Raw genomic sequence first — 22,028 nt, forward strand, 5'->3', positions numbered from 1 at the left:
GGGTTACTTTCTGCATTAAGACAAATTATTTGACCATTAACTATAATAGAACTAAGAGCATAACAGACTTTACATACAACAGTCCAATAAACCAAACATGTGGTTAATTAACAGGAGAATTACACTGCATGGTGTGATGTGAACAGATGGTGCAGATAATACTGAATTGTACTACAGCAAGCAGGCATTCGATTTGTCTGCCTTATAGGACTGAGAGTACTGTATTTTATTTTCCTTTTTAGATCTTCCTCCTACCAAACAGTGTAACCTTCCTCATAAATTCAACATAATAATGCATTATAAACAGATGATCCACTGAACTGGTCATCTCTGTATAAGGACTTTGTATCCTTTGTTTAGCCTGAAATGCTGGCATTTTTAGGCTGTACTAATAGTAATAGGTGATACAAAATGCGGTAAAATTATAAGCCATTGTTTCTGCTCACATCTAATCCTGCCTTTCATTGGAGGGAAGTCATAGGCAGGGTTTCACACTGAATTAAGGCCTGTTATCCAATGTAAAGGTAGTATGAAGCATTCTTAGATAACACAGGTAACACTTTCTGGTGACATTGTGTCTTGTGCAATGTAGAAAAACTCCAGATTACTAGCAACAGGTCCTCCTTCAGTGTGGAATCCTGACTGAATTGCATTCTGCCAGGGGTAAGAGTAGAGGCTGAGCACAGTTTATGAGTACTGTATTTATCAGCACTGTATTTATCAGCCTGACCATCTGGCTGATTTTAGTCACCAGGTACCAGCAACTTCCCTCTCTAAGTACAGTAAGTTCTAATTTTTTAAATTCTCTTGCAGTTATGGTAAGTCATCAGTTAACATCAGTTAACTATTAAAATTTCACTGATACTTATGAAGATGAGTTGCCAGTTCCCCTAGTTGTAGTACCAATTGCATCAATAAAGTTGTGATAATTTGAAATACATCCCTGACTTATAAAAAAGAAGACTACTGTCCCACATTCCCTCATTTTTCCAGTTATGCCACTAAAAATCCTTTAGCTAACAACCTCAGGAAGGCACTGTATACTCTGTGTGACATTAACTCCTTCATTCTGGTGATTTATTTTACATTTTATCATTGTTGCTGCCAGATTTTTTTATTCACCTTAGAATAGAATTTTCAGACTGGAAAGGTTAGATAAAGCCTTCATTAACAGCCTTCAGAAGATGCTAATGAAGGCTACATCTAACTTCTCCAGGTCAGCAAGTTTTGAAGCCGAATAAAATCATCTGGAGGTAGCAACAGTAAAATAGAATATATAGTTTCAGATTGAGGGGGTTAAAGACAAAGACTCAAGTGTGGGTAAAATGCTGGTAAAGAAGGCATGGTGGGTTGAAATGTAATCTGTATACTGTACACAGTAGTGCATGTGATATGAAGGGCAGTCCTCATTTTGCCTTTTTCCATGTGTTTGGGCATACTCAGGTTGGGAAACTGGTAAATTAACTTTATAGGTAGTGTTAGTACTGTAACAGAGTTTTAACAGGGCTGTTGGTGCAGTGGTTAGAATACTGCATTAAGAGTGATGGACTACCCTAAGTTCGATACCAGAAAGGTGATTAAGTATTTTGATCATGTAATGTCATCAAGGGAAGTAGGATTGGTCATCCACTCTTAAATGAAGACAACAGTAGCCTAGCCTTGGTTCCACAAGCCTCAAATGGGTCAACATTAGCTGCTGCCGTAGACCATTTTTGTAATTTATTGTGAACTTGATGCAAAAAATAACTTTATGAAGGTGATAAAATGCAAACTTAAAGTACTGTACTGTATACATTTTAAAATGTTGTAGATTTTAACTTATTTGTAATGCTGTCAGTTCTGTTATTGTTACCGATTAATTACAGCATATTTGTAATGTTATGTCAGTTCTGTTATTGTTACTGATTAATTACAGCATAGATTCCATATACCCCCTCCCACTGCAATTGATAATGCACAGTAAATAGATTATTGTATTTTACTTTGTAATTATGTATGTACTGTAACTACATATTTTGGCTGATCAAGTTACCTTCAATGCAAATATAGTATGTTTTTTGTGGGGTACAGGCATGGACAAAAGAAATGACACTACCTTTCTCCAGATACTTAGGAACTGAGTCATCGCTGGTTGATGAGTTACAGTGAGGAGAGTGGGAGAATTATATCAGATGGGGTTAAGGGAGGCGAAGGTGCTACCACTTGACCACACCCCCACTGTGAATAATCCTATAGAAATGGCCCAGCTCTTGTGTGCTCTGGATAAAGCAGTGTCTCTGTTCCTTTTGTCTGCACCTGTACCTAGTGGTTTAGTGGTTAGAATGTCTCAGTTGGAGTGACAGCCTTGCACAGGTTCAGTCCCCAAGAGGTGACTGGCAGTTTTTCAGTCATGTAATGCCTTAAAGGAAAGTTGCCGACTGGACTGTAGTAGCCAAGCCTTAGCTGTATTTTTTTTTTTTTTATTTACTAATTTACAGTATTTCATTTTTATGAATACTGAGTGACTTTTGAATCAGACGGTGCAGGAGCATACCTAGGGATTTGGGGGCTCCCCTAATTTTCAAAACTTGTCTAATATCTCAGCCGCGATTGTCGGGATGATAAATATATATGTTTTTAAATATTAATAATAAAGCTTATAAATTTTTAAGGCTTTTGGGGACCCCCCTCATTTGGGGGCCTGGGGGGCAGTTTCAAATAGGCTATTCCTGTTCCCCCCCTCTCAGGTACATCACTGAGACGGTGCAGCGTAGATGGCTGCAGCAAAATGTAGGCCTGTATTCATAAAAGATCTTCATCAGTTCTTACGATAAACAATTCTTCATATCTGTCATTGACTCGGTGCATCTAGATCTAACATACATACTGGAGAAGGGAAGTTCATTTCAAAGGGCGAAAAGTGTTCGGTGATGCTGAGATTGGTACTTGTGATTTTCTAGACTGATTAGGACCCATGTTCATATATCATTCCTCCCTTCCCCCCATTTTTTTTTTTTTTTTAAATACTCAGGGCATATGCTTCACAGCCTGTTCTCAAGGTCCAGTAGTCCTCCTACATAGTTTACACCCCCACATGTCACCACATTGGTGGTAACATCATCCATATTGAATACATGCTAGGATTGTCTCATACAGGACTACTGTATTGGTATTAGTGGGGGTGTCTTTACATGTCGGTGGCTCTTCTGGTAGATGAGTAAAGTCTGGTTTAATGAAAATTCGAATCCTTTAGCCTCCCTGCTCCAGCCAGCATTCGAACCTGAGTCCGTTAGGACTGCAGGCCACCTCATTACTGACTCAGTCACTGTCTTCCCCCATAGATAACATAAATACCATGCAGGGGATCATTAAATTTTAATATGCAGAAACACATCGATTATGGTAAGCCTGCTTAGTTGACAAGAATGTAACTTCAAAGGTAGAGAGAGCCAAATCTAAGTACAGTTGTTATTGATCAACCCAGCCTATCTAACTGAGCAGAATCATTAACCACAGGCAAGCAACCATTCCTGCAGGGCTATCTTGTGCACGGAACTGATGTTTGCATTTGTGTCTCCATCCAGTTAACTGGGGCACCATAGCAGACTCCACTTCCTCCCATAATTTGGTTATACAGTATGATTACCACCCATTGTCATAAATGATTTTCAGGGTTACAGGAAACTATTAGGCTTCTCAATGTAGAGCTACCTGAATGAAACATAATAAATTGCAACAGAAAGGAAAGGGAGATGTAGGAAGAGAGGTGGTCAGACAGAGATAGTATGAAATGGCAGTGCTACATCAAGTGAGTGGATGATGCTTGCCATCACCTACCACTTTTAAGCACAGTTTTGCAGGTACTAAATCCATAAACTAGTAACTGGAGGGTTACATTTTAAACCCTGCCATGCTCCATACAGCTCCAGTCAACTGTTGCCGAATAATGATGTTTTCATGTATTTTTCATGTTATTATTCACTCTAGTTTGGTAGCTTCATTGAGTTAAAATAAAAGTATAAACATACACATGCAACTTATGCTCAAGAAATTTTATGACTACAGCTCTTGTGTATGAATAACCATACATCCTGAAGACAAAGTAATTTTGGATAAAGCAAGGTGCATAAAGAAAGGCTTAGAAAGTACTGTAGTTGGGGACATGCATGGCCAGGTGACTAATAAATGATGATGCATAAAGTCTAGTCAAGGTATTAGTTATATTAACATTTATGTACAATATAATCACTAAGTTTATCTGTAATCAATGCAGTATTCAGAATATATCTGTTGTATTGTTTCAAATTATTCTTCAGAAAAACTAGTCTTCATGAAAGTCATTCACTTATATATGAAGAAAAAATGCAATACAGTATTTTAGTTATAAACAAATGTCTCTTACTGGATAAACTCTTATTTAAATCAGGTTTAAAACTGGCGCTATCTGATATTCTTATATTGGGATATATATTAAATACAGTACAGCAAGTGGTCCAGTATAATATTACGTAGTGTAGAATCTACGACAAAGCCATAAGATATTGGTAATATATAATTTTTATGTGCTAAGATGTCTAAGAAAAGTTGTTAAATTTATTTAAACAAGAAGTGCTGAGCATATGGTAGGAATGACAGCTGTAGTAGAAGCCATGACATAAGCCTGAAGCTGATAGTGATTATGTAATATAATGCTGTGACTCATATTGCCCCTCTAGTGCTTGTTGATAGAATTATCATGGAAGCCCTTCATTAGCACCTCATCTGAAAATTCATTACCTATAAGAGGATTGGAAGCTACTCTACACATAAAAAATCAACTGGTCATGGTTCAAATATAACAGTAATGATTGTTCATATATTGAAAGGGTTCAAGACTGCTACTTGTTGGAAGATAACAAGGGAGTTCCATAACCTTTATGTTTCAGGCAGAGGATCGCAGACTTTCTTGATTGTCTCTGGATTGCTCAAGTTGTCCCCACACAAAGATTCCCTGGGTTAAGCCTGAATAATATACCGAGGTGCATGGCGATGTAAAGTTTTACAAACTTTGTGGTACGGTATTATTAATGACAAACAAGCATAGCATGAGAAAATTGTGCTAATGGAGGGATTAGTGTTTATGTCTGGTGCTTGTGACTTATGAAATGCTAAGTAGAACATGAGCTGCAAAATTAGTTAACCCCTTCAGTATGAGGGGTATCTGTTAATTTAGGTACAGGGTGGTAGCAAGCATGAAAATTAAAAAAAAAAATTTTGCTGAAGAGATTGATAAGGATTGTTTCTAACCCTTTCACTTTGAGGGCCTCCTCTTAGCCATCTTGTGGTACTGCAGCAAGATCAATATACAGAATTCCTTACCATGCTGAAGGGGTTAATGGCATGAAAAAACTTTGCACCAAGATACATTACTCATTAGGCTGATCATATCTTTTAACAAGCAAATGTATACATAAGGCTAGATCACTAATACTCTAAGGCTTCAGAAAATGCAAACCCCATAAATTAGTTATATCGCAGTGGTGGAGTTGAAGAGCAAGACTTGACAGTAATCAGTCATCCAGTGAATGCTTGGCTGCAGTAGCATTGATAAGAATATGAAACTGATGACTACTGTCAGTGCAGTACACAGTAGTACGTAGTTTTTTCTTAAATGAGAACTTGCATAGCACTTTCTACCACAGTTGTATTATTGATGCATTAGTTTTATCTTATTGGCATATATAATGAGAATAGTAGTTAACTTTTAAATTATATAGATGAACTTCAGTATATGCAACACAATGCAAAGATTATGGAAAACATTTTTATCTCCTTTCTCAGGATGTGCTCTGATAGAGATTATACAATGCAAAACTTTATTGAATTAGAGAATAAGACTGGAGCAGGACTTGTAACAAAAAGTTCTGAACCTTCATACAAAATCAGAAATGAAATCAACAGGCTTAGTTTTAAGGTGATTCTACTAAATTCATCCTACAACTTAAGTCATTCAAGTTATCTTCGAAGATACCTCTAAGACTAAATAAGCTCTGCGCATAAACATTTTTTAAGATCTTGTACTATACTATATATAATGTTTTTATATGAATCTAATATGGATAAAAGTCCTAACCTTAAACCTCTTAGGTATACCCTTCTTACTGAGCTCTGTGCTTTGGTTAATGACTTCACTCCTGCACACCCAAGAGCTGTATTCTCATGGGCTTGCTGGGCTTCATAGCACCTCTAATCATGATTTTACAATGAAAAAGCTTGGAATAGGAAAAACTATTTACCTCAACCTTTCTTTTCATAAAAAAAATATGGAGTGAGATAGGACTGTAAAAGAGAAAGCAGAGAATTGTGAGAGCTAACAGTACCACAAGTGAATATTCTCTTCAGGTAAGATCCAGAAACAAAATATAAAAATAGGAGAATTATCAACAGCATAGTACATGTTAATATTCTGTCTCATACATCATTTAAATACTTTTAAAACCTCTCCATGAATAACTTTGAGAATGTTAACTCTCCATGTGCAAGAATAAGTTGCTATAATTATGAGACACCTAAGCCTCCTTTGCCCATGAGAATGCAGACCCATATGAGCATAATGGTCATCAGTACTGTAGACGTCACCTCAGAATGTTAGTAGTCAGGAGAATCTGCAGTTGTGAGACAGTCTGACAGCTCCAGCAGTTTGGATTCACATCAGTTCCATTTGCAATGTACAGTATATGCAGGGTGGTCCAGAAAAAACTGACACTTTTTAAAAATTTGTATTTTCCAAAAAAATTGTTTCTTTTCTTTTTCAGGTGGATTCCAGAAAATCAACAGTTTCTTTCCTTTTTCAGGTGGATCATGGAGTGATGCTAGAAGTTTAATCTGACAAGATGGATGCTGAGAAATAGTTTTTAGCTCAGCAGCAGACCCAAATAATCTCTGAAGAGAAGCACATCCAAGAGACTGGGATTGTTCTAAATCCATTTGCTGATACTCTAGCAAAATTCATAGTGTTCGTTCTTGTTGACCTGGCTTTGAGCTTGAAGAATCTGTACTTTGTATGTAAACAGTTTCAGGTAACTATGAATGATTCCCATCAAGGAACTCCTCGAAATCCCCACTTCCTGTGACAGCCGTCTGGTGGACTTCCATGGTGGCTGTTACAGATGAGTCCTAACATTCAGAGCATGTGCTGGTGTTCTGGCAGTCAACTGTGCTCCACTGTGGATATTGTTGTTGTTCTTAGCCACACTACCAGTGTCTCTGAACATCTGTATCAGGCTTTTGATGGTGTTGCAATATGGGATTTTCCTCCCAGGAAATTCAAGACGAAATTGCCTCTGGGTGAGAAAAACTGATTTTGTTGCAAAGTACAGTTCAGCGATTTTGGTCCACTGCTTAACTAAAAACTGTTTCTCAGCGTCCATCTTGCTGTCAGATTAAACTTGTTGTATCACTCTATGCTCCACCAAAAAAAAGAAAAGAAACTTAATTTTTCTGGGGAATACAAATGTTTAAAAAGTGTCATTTTTTTCCGGATCACCTTGTAAGTAGTGTGTGTGTATGTATGTATGTTTAGATTGTGAAGATGGAAGACTGTGCAGTGAGATGAAATCAAACATTACAGTCTAGTTACGCTAAAGTTGTACAGAAATCTTACTGTAGTGGCCTTTCTAGACAACAGACAAAATGGAGGTATGGCATCATGCAAATAAGAAGTCTGATACAAAGGACTGACCTATTCAGTTAATTTCATAATGGTTTAGATAAGCCACTCAGACCCATGGTTTTCCTGATGCTGAATATTCTCTTCTGATGATGATCAGATATGAGAGTGTGGTATGGGATGGAGGAAGGGCAGTTTAATTGCAGATGACAGTGTTGTGGTGATTTTATTGTGGCCACTTCTTGCAGGATGAAGGTTTCTAACTATCCAGTATATGTATGTACCTGGCATGTAATAAGAATAATAAGATGAAAGTGAGTCTGAATGGGATATATGTGTTGGTGCCATTAAGTGAAATATCTGATATCGAACTGCAAAGGCTGACTTGTCTCATACTCCAGTGGTCTCCATTAGTTTTTAACCTGTAGAGGTCATCTGTTGCCATAAATTACCGAGTGCCTGATATAGTTCTTGAAGCGAAGCATGAGCAGATCTACTTTAAATGTTGTCAGTGTCACTTTCATATTGTGTCTGTCCAGTGCTATGCTCAGTAGGCTGATCAAGATGGATAAATTACTCTTTTATTATCTTCATGTTAAAAATTATATTTAAGTTTATTGTATGTACTGTTAACAAAAGAAGGATTGAGACTCCTTTGCAGTTTAACTCCATGAATGTTACAACATATAGATTGTTCTTGTTACCTTCATGAGATTTCATTCAGCAGAGAGATCATAGTGCGAAGGGTTTAATGAAGACTGTTTCAAGTCCTGTCGCTACAAATGGTACTTTCCGAGCTGAAGAGAGTTGTCTGAAGGTAACAAGTACAAAATAAAGTGTCATTGGATGGAAGCAGTTTAGTGTAGTAACTCCTAGGTACTGTTCAGGTTGATTTCAAATTGTTACTTGAATGAGTGTTATGATAAAAGATGATGGACAATATATGAAATAGGACATACATTACAGTATTTCCCAGTCCTTCATCCTTTTTCAGAATTGGCAAGCACTGCAGGAGTCTAGGTGGTTTTTTTGTTGAGTGTACAGTGGTGGTATTATTGTTGCAGTATTTAGATGTGTAAGATGTAAGAGTTTACTGTATCCAGTTTATTCAACCTCTTTATACTGTACTGTACTTTGTTTCTATCTCAGAATAAATTAAATTTATTAGTCATCAACTGTTTGTTCTTTTACTACAATTTCTTGAATGCTGATATTAAATGAAGAAACCACTGTACTATATTAATACTTTGGCTTGTCATGTGCAGAATAGTAATATTCTGGAAATTACCAGATAGGCTGAAGTTTGTTAGTTCTAGTAACTGCCACTAAGTACAAGCTTTGTTAATAAAGCACTGGCAAAACTAATTTGTTCAGATAAACATGGAACAATTGCAGAAATGAGGATAAAACTTGTGAAGAGTATGAATGTTCAACTGTAATGAAAGCTCCTTGGCAGACATTCATTACATGTTACTGAATACAAAATGAATTACCTTACATCAGATCTTATGTACACAAATAGATACTGTACTTTTAGAACCATAATATTTCCAAATGACTAAAATATTACACCAATAATTAAATTCTATGGAAATAAGCTTAGCTGTCTTGAAAACTGAACAAATTCTGTATAATTGTGTGCTGTCATTTACATGTACAATATCAGGTTTTAAGGTCACTACTTGGCAAAAAGAAAATACTCAATCTCAGTGGCATTAAAACCAGTAGTGAGTCACAAGGATGAGTCTGCTCGATTTTTAATTAAGCAGAGAAAAGTTGATTTCCTGTTTTGTCAAGGCGTCAACACCTGCACACATTACCTCCATTCCACATATATATCCCATTGGCACTTGTTCTGTATAGCATCTAAACAGTAGTAACGTGCTGATTATGTTGTATCACAAGAAAGATATGAAAATAAAAGTAACAGTTTAATTCTTGTTTTTATACCATAAGGTTAAATGAGGTACAACATCTAGGATCTTGGATTATATTTGGCTTTTTAGGAATATAATGGCTGTAGCACTATATGAAAGCAGTCTATATACATGCATATGGAATTTTAAGTTGATAAATATTTAGTAGACTTTTAAAATATAGTATGTTCTTTGTTGACCTATCATGAAAATATGGAAACAGTTTCAATCATCTGATTGGTTTCATTCAAGTAGTTAATTTAAACTTAGAAACAACAGCATACCAAGCTTTCACTATTAAATACATATTAAATTTCCATCTCAATAATGATAAAAGACTGATCTGATGTAATCTACATCCCAACAGTTTCCAGTGCTCATATAAAGTGGGCAAATGCCCAGCAAGGCTGATCTCTCTAACCTCTTCAGTCCAAAATTTCTTCCTAACACCACATGATTTTACTTAAGGGAGCACCCTAGTACTGTAGTGAAGGGTAAAACAAAAATATTTACTCCTCCAGCATGAAAAGTCTCTCAAGCCATGTGAAAGTAACAGGTTTATGAACTATGTCACTGGAGTGAAGGGGTTAGAGAGAAAGGCCAGATGCACTGCTGCCCCTTTCATTCCCTTACCTATTCTTACAATTCAGTTTCAAGGCTGAGATACTCCAATACTTAATACATACGGAACAGCAATGTGACAGACAGGGCAATAGGTTTTGTGTTTAGCAACGTAATGCATCTATGATGGAAGCATCTCTTATCTAAGTACTGTACAACTACTGTAAGAATACGTACCCAATATTATCACTGCAATAATTGTACACTACAGCTGATATTTTCCTTTACTGAAAGTTACCGGTACAAAATCTTAAAAGTGACCCCCTTCACATACAAATAATTAGGTAACCAGAATCAAAGAACAAACACTGCTAATCATTAAATATCAGTAATGGAGTTATTTCATGTACAGTATGCTGGAAAACCCTACTGTACTTAAATCTAAATACTGTACATTATAAAGACACTCAAATTACAGCAAATAATATGATCTTTCAAGAGTTTTCTTGTTCCATATGAAGAATGGTAGTCACACAGTAATGAGCATGTTAATAAGAAGAAAGTGAAACAAGTCAATACATAAATACAGTGGTACTGTACTGTACTGCACTTCCACACTCCTATACACACAATCTCTCATTATTTAATGCATACATCCCTTGCACTACGAAAATACTTATTTTCACTTCGGAAAACTCTGACGATACTTACTGATGTCATGAAACTTGATTCAAGTAAATTAATAAGTAGGCACTAGTACATATTCCCTAATACGAGTACGTATTGGACCATATTTCAAACAGTTTGGGAGACTTACTCTTCTTTGGCAATTTATTTCACTCATATTAGACCCTCCTATTCTCTTTTATCTAATTTAGCCTGTTAATAATAACACACATTTCAATAATAACATCCAAAAGAATATTAATGTGCCATACATAAAAATAAACTGGTAAAGATGTTAAGAGTCTCCTACCGAAAGTACAGCAAACTTTAAAAAAAATCATCAACTGTGAATGATCTTAAACCTCCATCTCAAATAAATCACTTAGAAAACCAACACTCCATTGTTAATCATCCATGTTGTTTGTCCATTTATCTAAACCTCTTCTGCACAATGACTTTTTCACGCTGAAGCCAGGTGATAATATTCACCTCATTTGAGATCCACCACTCTGAAGGGGTAAGAAAAAAGTCTACATTTATCCTTTCACAGTGACAGACTCTTCCTCAAAAGAAAATCATCTAAGAAATAATCACCTGGTGGCAGCATTACTCCAACCCTAATTACCACATACTATACTATAAAAAATGAGACAGGGTAGAAAGAATAAATCTGCCATCATTGTAATGAGATAAATACTGGAAATAAAAAAATCCTAGTATACCTAATTCCAAAATAAGGAGAATTCATTGTACTGCATCTAATCCTTCTTGTCCTCAATACTCTTTGGGTAGAGGCGAGGGTAGATATGTTCATTGAACAGGTTGTATGAGATCCCAGCGGTGAGGCAGAGCACTACAAAGCCCTGCGCAGCAACTCTCATGTGGATCAGGTACACAGACGTCTTGAGTTGCCTATTGCGGAACCCATACAGCCCATACCCCACCACACCAACCAGACCAACCAGCCCTGGGGAAATAAAGGAGGTGATAAGTTTGGGGACTACTTAACATATTTTCTTACACCCAATCCCATTACAGGTAAGAGATGGGTGTCACACTTTCTATATGCAACTGCTACTGTAAATTGGCACATCAGATTCACAGGCAACAACAGAAATTCATCAAACAATTTTCCCTTAGTTTACTGCCTGTAATTACCACTTTTCAGGTGGTACTACACTGAATGACAAAACTAATGGTGTAAACTGGGAAACCAGTTACAATGCTGGGTGGTAACTATACAAACACAATGGGGTGATGTGGTGCCTACTATGGGGCCCCTGTTAAATGGATGGGGAAGAGGCAAATGTGGCATCCACCTGGGAACCAAAGCTCCAGTCTTCCCCATGCCTCGCTGTGGTAAGGCACTCTACCACAAAGGACCATCAGTTCAATGCATAGGATGGTCCTGCAGTAGAAGTTGCTTGCCTGTAACAGATGGGACTGCCTGACCAGAAAGACCCGAGTTACTAAAAAACAACAACCAGGTGTGCAGCCAGATTTTGGTTGTCTTTGTTTTTGAGATACAACTGCTAGGTCATTCCATTGTGAGTAACATTACATCTGGAGAAAAGTTACTGAACTACTCTCAGTTATAGAGGGTGGGCCAAAAGTTACTTGACCATAATATTACTTTATTAACAGTTATATTTCACCTAAATGAAGTGTACATCAGGTAAATTAAAAATCAAGTTAAATCAAATGTTCAAAATGACTTCCTCCTTCCACTAAACAAAACTGGTGCCTCTTAGACACTGTGGCAAATTCTTCTTCTCAATTCATAATCATTTTTCAAGCTGTCAATTCTGCTGTTATTCTTTCTTTCAATTCTTGAAAACTTCTAGGCTTTGTCTTGTAAACTTTCTCTTCGATCATTCCCCAAACTGTGAAGTCACATGCTGTTAGGTCTGGTGACCTTGGAAGCCATTCGACAGTACCCCTTCTTCCAACCCACGTGTCGAAAGTGCCAAGAAATTTTGGCACATTCCTACCATCGTGAGAAGGTACACTATCTTGCATCCAAATTAATCTGGAAGCTGAAATATAACCATGTTTTAGTTGTAATATACAGTAACTGTGTTAATCAAATACAGTACTGTAATATTATCGTAAAGTAACTTTTGGCCCATCCTGTATTTGCAGAAGTATGCAATATAAACAAATGGCTTTTGCAAGCTATATTACCAACACTTCACACCACATCATTCCACAGTCTGATTGTTTCTATGATTTAATTTTGATGTTGTATTGATTTTGAAACGTTGCATAAGGAACATCACTGCGATGCTACCCTCTCTTGTACTTTGCATAAGAAACTTTGATAAGTCTGTGATTTTACTGGTTCAAACAGGACTGTTTCATATCAGTAATATGTCAACAGATAAGGACCACAACCATACCCAGCAAATCTGATTATTCCTAATAACTGTTGTGCTGTTAAGGAAAATGTGACCGTCACACACGTTACCAGAAAAGTGAGAAATGTTACTTGTGCGAGTTTCATTGAAATATGATTAGCCTACACAATCAACTCTTATTACAGTTATGGTAACTGGAAGATCACAAACAAAACATGTCATCTGAATACAACTAAGAAACCACCACCACAGTATACAAACAATATATGCATTCAGTGATGCATTATGTAAGCCCTGCTTGGGCTTCTAACCTCATTAATACACAATACAAAACTCTACAGACCATACAGAACAAGGCCCTAAAAATACAATAATCCCTCCAATATCTGACGTAATAGGGCCATAGGCAGGTCTGGATAGTGGTTCTGTCCGGACATTGGGCCCCAGCTTATGGACTTGTAATTATGGACCCTAACTCAGAGAAACACCTACAGTATACAACTCCCTCTGGACATGCATAGCACCTATTTAAGACCCAAATCACACCAATAAGGCACATAAATGACTGAAATAAATGCAAAAGAACCATAAAATGAGGGTTTAGAGGTAGGTTCATACAATATTAAACATTCTGGTTACTGACTCCTAGACTGGTACTTATGGACCCAAACCTAGCCTAACTCAGAAAAACACCTTCCTACTGCACATGCATAGCTCCTAACACCCTATTCACACCAATAAAGGACATTAAAGAGTGAAATGAGGTGTTTGAGGTAAGTATAGTAAGGAAAAAAGTACAGTATGAAACATTCTGCCTACTTACAGCAAGTCCATGGGCATCTCGATGAATGACCGCCTCCTCTCGGACTCTGGCAGTAAGAAGGATTTCCTGAAGCACTTCCAGTACACTGTTCATGAAGTCTTGCACTGAACTTAGTCAATCGCACTCAGAAGTCCGTTCTCTTCACAGTGCGCACTCGTCTAACTTATGCTCCATTGTAACTTACTAGGTGTTGCACTCTGACCTTTAACTTTTCCCACTCTTCTAACCATTTTCTAAAGCAAAAACAAACAAGTCTACTTATGTTAAATTTTGTTCCAAATTTGTCTTTTCACTCACAACTGTAAATCCTTAACACAACACCCTGTTTTTTTCACTGCACAACACTGTAAATTCCCGTGTGGTCTAGTGGAGAAGTTCTTGCTGTTTAATCACTGTCAGAGTCCGAGAGTATCACTGGCAGGTGACCTAGGGGTGCGTCGCTGGGTCGTGGTGATGGCGTACCCATTGCGAATGACTCTGGAGATAGACGCAAACTCACGTCGAGCAGTGACTCCACCGTGGCTGATGTGCTGGGCTGTGGCTCGGAGCATGAGGGCCTGTCTTGGGAGGCAACGGAGTGGAGCCAGGGCTGGGCACAGTGGAGGTCACGGGCCTGAAAAAACTGTCAATGGTTGATTGATGCAAGGACCAACGATTCTGACAATTGATGAGGCGCTGCCTGAAAGCACGCACTTCCTCCACAAGTCCCAAGGGCCCCATCTCCTTGTCGCAGTCCGGGTGTTCCAGGTAGTCGAGAACGAACTCTAGGTGTTCCCAGAGTGAGCTCAGCTTCGGGATGGCTGGAGTAGTGTCATGCTGAGAGGAGACCGCATCATCGTCGCCGTCCTCGTCGGAATCTTCAAGCTGGGTACTGACACCTGCAACTGAAGATGCGATCTCGATATCAGACAATGTCTGATATCCAGAATCGCCCTCGTCGTCATCCAACCACTCATGCACATCGTCCACATCAACATCGTCGCCATGCGTACGTAGCCGTGCATGGAAGTCATCCACGTCAAACCCTAGAAAATCGTACTCCACATCCGTTCCGAGAAGCAGACGAGACCAACCATTTTCTAGAGTCTTGACAGGGACTTCCTTCCATGCACTGGCACAGTTGTTGATTGCAGACGATGTTGTAGCGGCGAAGGTTTTCCAAAGTCCGCTGGCCTCGCGTGTCCCATACCTCCCTGCGCTCGTCCTCATCCACGAGAACAACCATCACCTCGTCCAGGAACTTCCGTCGGTATAGGCACTTTGTTGCCATGATCACTCCTTGGTCCATTGGTTGGATGAGAGCAGTAGTATTAGGTGGCAGAGACATGCACCTAATCCGGCCATTCTCAGCCACCAAGTCCTTGTCGCACGAGTGGGCAGGTGCATTGTCGAGAAGGAGGGCCTTTACTTGGTCGCGCGGGATTCCCAGTGTCTTCGTCTGGTAATTAATGACCTCCTTGACGAAGTGGCGGTGGAACCAGTCTTTGAAGATCTGGGCTGTAAACCATGCCTTCAAAGAATGGTACCAGACGACAGGAAGGACATCCATCACCCCAAGAAGACACTGAGGCTGCTTTGCACGGCCAACAATAACGGGCTTAAGCCGGTGCATGCCGTTAGCATTGGCACAACACAAAGCAGATATCCGTTGCTTGGAGAGCTTGCGGCCAGGTACACGCTTCTCCATCTCCTCGGCTAGAGTGTTCGTTGGCAAAGAGCGACAGAATAAACCAGTTTCGTCAGCATTGTAGACTTGACCGAGAGTGAGGCCCTCCCTGTCGATCAAGCCCTTCACCTTGTGCCGAAACTCGTCAACTCCATCCTCGTTAGCGTCCAAAGCTTCGCCATGAGCTTTACGGTTGGTAAGGCCATGCCGTAACTTGAATGCGAAGAGCCAACCTTCGGAGGCCTTGAAGTCTAGGGCGTCGTGAAGCCTGGCGAACTTCTCAGCAGCAGCCTTGAGCTCCGTACCACGTACCATCACACCAGCAGCACATTGCTGTCGATACCAAATCAACGTAGAGTGGTCGATTTCAGCAAACTTGGGAGTAAACATCACCTTCCTCTCCATGTTGCGTTTGCTTTTCGACGAGAAGTCAGCTGTGTACTGCATGAGTTTGTCTCGGGATCTCTTGATATCGAACAAAGTAGATCGGGCCAGGTTGAACTCACGGAGGATGCGGGAAGAAGACCACCCCGCATCTACTTTCTCCAATATCTCCCGTTTCTTCTCCAGAGTCAACACCACTCTCTCCCTCTTCTCAGGCGGCGGGGCCATCATCACACACACTAATAAGAGGCCTGAGAGCAGCAGGAGTGCCTGCAGGTAAGGAACCACCACAAAAGCGAGCACGTGGGCAGCCATGACGACGAGCGTGGACTTGCGACAAGAGACAGGCGGAAAGTAGGGAGGATGCAGCGGCGCTCTATTGGACATCGGAGGAATTATGCGCCACAACAAAGCTGTCCTGCACCGCGTGCGGCAAGTTCAAATTACGGGGGGGAAAATTCTTTTTTTTTTTTCGATTTTTTTGCGGTTTTCAGACCATTTTGGGAATATTGGATCCCAGGACAATTATGTCCGGTTAGTGGGGATGTTTGGATATTGGGCGTTCGGATATTAGAGGGATTACTGTAATCATAGGCTGCACAGCTACTACACTCACAGACCACCTACACCAAGAAACCACAGCCCTCAAAGTCTAAGATCATCTAGACATGAAAGGCACCCAAATTCTCACCACAGCCTCCACAAACCCACACCATCCACTACACTACATGGCAACACATCCACACACACCAAGGAACATCAAAACAACACCCAGCACATGATATCATACACAAATACTGTCATCTCTTCCTCCTCACCCGCCCCAGACCAGCTTCCAGAAGCATATCCATACTCAAATCACTCACCGCTCCATTCAGTCACTTAAAGACAACACGCAGCTGCATGTACGGCCTCCTGATATCCACCTTTCTGAATCCTATCTCCCTCGTGAGGACACGGTCCACCTGGCCTGGGTGATGTGGGCATCATCCAGCCCTCTTGAGTTATCAGAAAAGGCTGGATGACTCTGTCGTTGATACCTGTCAAGGATACAACACAGCATCCCATACTATTAAGCACATTATGGAAGACTGCATTGCATACAATCACCTATGCCAACAACACAGCATACACTCCTTAAGAGCTCTGTGGGAAAGCCTGGTCTTGGCCATGGCCTTCCTTTGGGACTCGGGGCTGTTCGGCCAGACTGCCTAGGGAACAACTACTACTACTACTACTACAAAATGTGTGCTGATGCAAAATTTACATAAACTAACCAGAAGACAATTCTTGTTTACGTGACATCGACATATTCAAGTGACATCAACAACAGGGCATCAACATAAGCCTAGTTGACTGAGGAGGGAAAAGTCACCCCTTTAAATGTATGTGCCATTCTTGATACTTGAGGAGTTGGCAAAGCCTGCACAACCATGTCCTCTGCTATCTCATCTCTGTCTGGGTTGTCAGGGAAATGAAACTGAGTATGATCCATTCTGCTGATGTCCCTCTTTCTAAGGTAATTAACTTTGATCATGTCCTTTTCAAGCACAGAATCTAAGACTGCACATAATATTTAAACAATTTCTTGGTTGTATAATGAACCAGTACACTGAGTACAGTCATGAACACTTATAAGGGGACAGGGTAGTCTGCCATCAGAGGGCAGGTTAATCACACAAGTTCATCCCCCCACTCCCCCTACTTACCCCCACAAAATCACCGATTATTATGGATCGGAGATCTGAAGCTTCGCTCTCTCTCATGTCTTGCGGTATGTAATAAACGTCTCCCTCACTATTTGAAAGGGATTCATTCTACAAAGGGTGGTTGAATACTGTACCGATTATTCCCATAAGACTGTTAAGAAATTGGGGGGATAGGTTCCTGACCACCACCGTTATTAAAAAATATTCAGGAAAGATGAAAAAAATACCAATTATAATGAACGAAAGTGACACAGGGATTTGAGCTGTTTGCTTATAGACCATACTACATACATCTCAGATGAATGACATTTGCTTTTTGATTTTAAAAAAAAAAAAAAAAAAAAAAAAAAAAAAAAAAAAAAAAACGGAGAACAAACAATATATACCTCTATCTATCTATTGCCAGACGCCTTAATCCCGTAAGGGGTGGCCTCAAACAAATTGCCTCCATGTTGCTCTGTCCCCCACCATTTCATTGCCCTGCTCCCAGCTCACACCCCCCTCTCTCATATACTTCTCCACTCCATCCCTCCATCTCATCCTTGGCCTCTCCCTCCCTCTCCTCCCCTCCACCTCACTCACAAACATTCTCCTTGTCAGTCTCTCACTCTCCATCCTCTCCACATGGCCAAACCACCTCAATGTGTTTCTCTAACGCTGCCTATCACATCCACATCCACACCACAACACTCCTTCACTTCCTCATTTGTCAGTCTGTCTCTCCATGTGACTCTACATGCTCCTCTCAAATAACTCATTTCCAATGCTCTCACTCTCGACTTCTGTGCCTCCAACATGGTCCAAGTGTCACTTCTGTATATTAGAGTTGGTATCACAACACTGTCATGCAGTAGCTTTTTCACTTCCATGCTCACTTTCCTGTTTCTTATCACTGCTTTCAAGGAAGCAGCAACCTTTCTTCCTTGTTGTACCTTTCAAGCACTTCACCCTCTAAACTTTCATCCTTACTCATCACACTACCCAAGTACTTAAACGCACTCACATTTTCCATTTCCTCCTCATTCAACCTCACTGTACATTTAATGACTTCGCTTTTCTCGAAGACCATAACTTTACTCTTCCCTATATTCACCTTTAGACTCCATTTCTTACACACTCTCCCAAACTAAAACAAGAGTACAGGGAGTTTCCAAACACTGCCCTCTCTCACTAGGGCCACTCCAACATCCACTACCCTACCATGTATCTCTTTTATAACCCCATCCATATACAGATTGAACAACCATGGAGACATGACACATCCTGTTTCAATCCAACCTTCAAACAGAAAAATTCACTCAGTTCACAATCCACATGCAGTGCAGCCTTAGCACCCTCATACATACTCTTCACAGTATTCAACAACTTCCCATCTACTCCATATATTCTTAGTACTTTTCACAATCCCTGTCTATCCACCCTGTCATATGCTTTCTCCAAATCCATGATGGCAGCATACAACTCCTTTCCCTTCTCTAGAAAAGTTTCCACTAAAGATCTAAGAATGAATATACGATCTACACAACCTCTTCCCTTCCTAAAACCTCCCTGTTCTTCAACTTATTTCTCTGTTATTTCCCTAACTCTGTCAATAAGTATCCTCCCATAATTTCCTATTACACTAAGCAGACAAATGCCCCTATAATTATCACACACTTCTCTTTCCTCTTTTCCTTTGTACAGGAGAAAAATTATACCTGACTTCCAATCCTCCGGGACTCTCCCTTCCTCCCAGGCCACTCTGTACATCTTCCACATCCATTCTACACCTATCTCTCCCCCATGCTTCAGCATTTCACCACACACTCATCAATTCCTGGGTCTTTCCCCATTTAATTTTCTTCATTGCTTCCACAACTTCCAATCTACTGATTTCTTCCTCTCGTCCCACATCCCTCCTCCTCCCAGCCATTCCCCAGCCCCTTATGCTCGCATTACTTTCATTCTCTATGTTCAACAATTCCTCTCTATCTGCTCACTTTTTCTCCCTTCTCCACTAGTAATATACCTAAACGCCTTCGACAGCATGTTAAATGGCTATCTCGCCAACTGGACATGATGTCACTACACCAAACAAACTCAAATGTATTCAATATAAAACCATAAATAGAAGGGGAAGCATAACTGGAAGTGCTGAAACCTAACTGGGGGGTTTTGCCCCCAGGATCCCCCAATGATTATAACTTACCTAACCTAGTGCAAACTAAGATGTGAATTCCATATTACTGGCGCCAAAACAATACAGTATCATGCGTTAACAGGATTTGTTAATCACTGGCGCAATCGTCAGTGACAACTGCCAATTGTTTTTTTTCAATACCAAATGTGGGCAAATTTGGTAATGAAAATTACCAAAATGGTATTGAAAAGTTAAATTTGGAAATGAAAATTGAGAAGTTTCATAATGTGGCCAAGTTCAGATCTGGCAACCCTGATCGTCATCGAACCATGTGATGGTGAAACACTCACTCATGTTGTGAGTACACGACTAGGCTTGACAGGAGTAATAGTAGGCATCTTGGGTGGATCCATGGTGGTGCAGTAGTATTCCACAAGGCCAAAGAGAAATGTAGATGGATGAAGATGCAACCGATCAGGAGGGCAGTGCGCAGGAGACAGGCAGCTCAGCCAGTCTGCCTGGTGGTGCGTGGTTTGAATTGTCGAAGTGGTGGGGATAACCATGTCGAACAACGAAAAGAGGTTATAAATTTATTAATGTCAAAACAATGAACTGTCGAATAATGATCGGCCGAAAAACAAGGGCTTGGTGTATTAGTAAGTGGTCCCTTGTGTTTAGCAATTTCATTAGCCTGGCGAAACCATTGCTAAATGCAACGTGTACTTTATATGGGAATAATATCAATTAGTCTGCGCTCATCCTCCAAATCACCCTTTTGACCCCCAATTTCCTACTTGAAGTGCTGAAAATGAAACACAGTTAATTAGCAATACATTATATGGATGCAGTACTGTATGGTAATACATCTACTCATCAGCAAAAAATGCCAAATGCATGGCACTAAAAAAAAAAAAAAAAAAAAAAAAAAAAAAAAAGGTCGCCAGACACTCACAACAATGATGATAATGGCAGTCTAGTAATGGACAAGCATGGCATTTCACACCCCACATCGCTAAACGTGTAAGACAATTGCTAAATGAGCGAGACTGGTGCCTTTTCTAATCCATTGCTAAATGCGAAAATCCCTAACTTGAAACAATGCTAAATGCGAGGGACCACTGTACTGTACTTTACTCTATTAGGTGTACTATTATACGTATACAGCAATCTCTCAATTATCCGACATGACAGAGCCAAAGGCACGTCCGGATAAGGACGAAATCTGGATACGAAGCAGTATTCCCTACTGTACCTATACCCTACCTACTACCAATACCCAACCTATATATACAGTACCCTTCCTGACTATGGTGGGGTTCTTCATTTTTTCTGTTGTATTTTGACATCAAAACACACATGAGAATATCCAATACAGTACTGTATAATGCTCGATGCTAAAGGCCGTATTCTTAAACATTTCTTTCCCTTGTAGAGGCATGGGAAGGAGATATTTAGTTGAACTGGTATTCTTAAAAAATTCCTTTCTGAGCCGTTCGAAGGGAAAGATTTTTCCTCTGGGCAGCAAAAATCACTGGAACGTGAAGGACCTACTCGACCCGTCTCTTCAAAAATTCCTCGATAAGTTTTGTGCATTCTGTTGTGGTTCATTGTCTTATATATATTTAAAATGTTGATGGAAGTTACTGTATAGCTTTATTGATGCTGTTTACAACGCTATATTAATGTATAAGCGCTATCTGTATCTCTTTAAAAGTGCTACCCATGTCGGCTGAGATAATTAGCTAGACAAAAAACAGAGCAGACGACGAACTGCCTCCGATATTCATCCAGTCTTATATGATCTGACACTGACAAATTTTATACATTATGGCCAGGGTCACATGAGGATTCTTTTCAAGAAACATTTTGCTTGTTAATTTGCCCCAAAAAGGAAAATCTGCCATCAAGGTTACATGAGTGGTTTGGCTCATGTCTTCTAGCTGGAAAAAAACAAGTGAGTGCCGCCATGCGAGTACATGAGAATGTTAACAAGTGATTCTTACACTTACGAATAACACCATTAAGGATAATAATATTCCTCGAATATAATTTATTATCAAAATATTGTCTTGAGGAGTGAACACCGCTGTGGTATTGGCCAGAATGGCATTTATGGCCGAATACAAACCAACAGTAGGGATGTGGTGGCGACCTCCCACATCTCAAATGTGTTGTACTTTCATTATCCAGCACAAGATAT

The 22,028-nt window shown here is 39.7% G+C and overlaps 1 protein-coding gene across 1 annotated transcript in view; it reads right to left on the bottom strand.

Annotated features, from left to right (window-relative positions):
- Positions 1–9,603: 9,603 nt before the first annotated feature.
- The window catches only part of LOC145403816 (HIG1 domain family member 1A, mitochondrial-like), a 123,905-nt gene continuing 111,480 nt past the window's right edge, over positions 9,604–22,028 (bottom strand). Inside the window, exon 4 of the mRNA XM_080275495.1 lies at positions 9,604–11,737. Within this exon, the coding sequence (XP_080131621.1) occupies positions 11,529–11,737 (209 nt within the window). The 3' untranslated portion in view covers positions 9,604–11,528. The remainder of the gene's footprint in view (positions 11,738–22,028) is intronic.

This window comes from Coenobita brevimanus, chromosome 61 (genome assembly GCF_032717465.1).
Source record: "Coenobita brevimanus isolate Jiangsu-jjx chromosome 61, ASM3271746v2, whole genome shotgun sequence".
Taxonomy (NCBI): domain Eukaryota; kingdom Metazoa; phylum Arthropoda; class Malacostraca; order Decapoda; family Coenobitidae; genus Coenobita; species Coenobita brevimanus.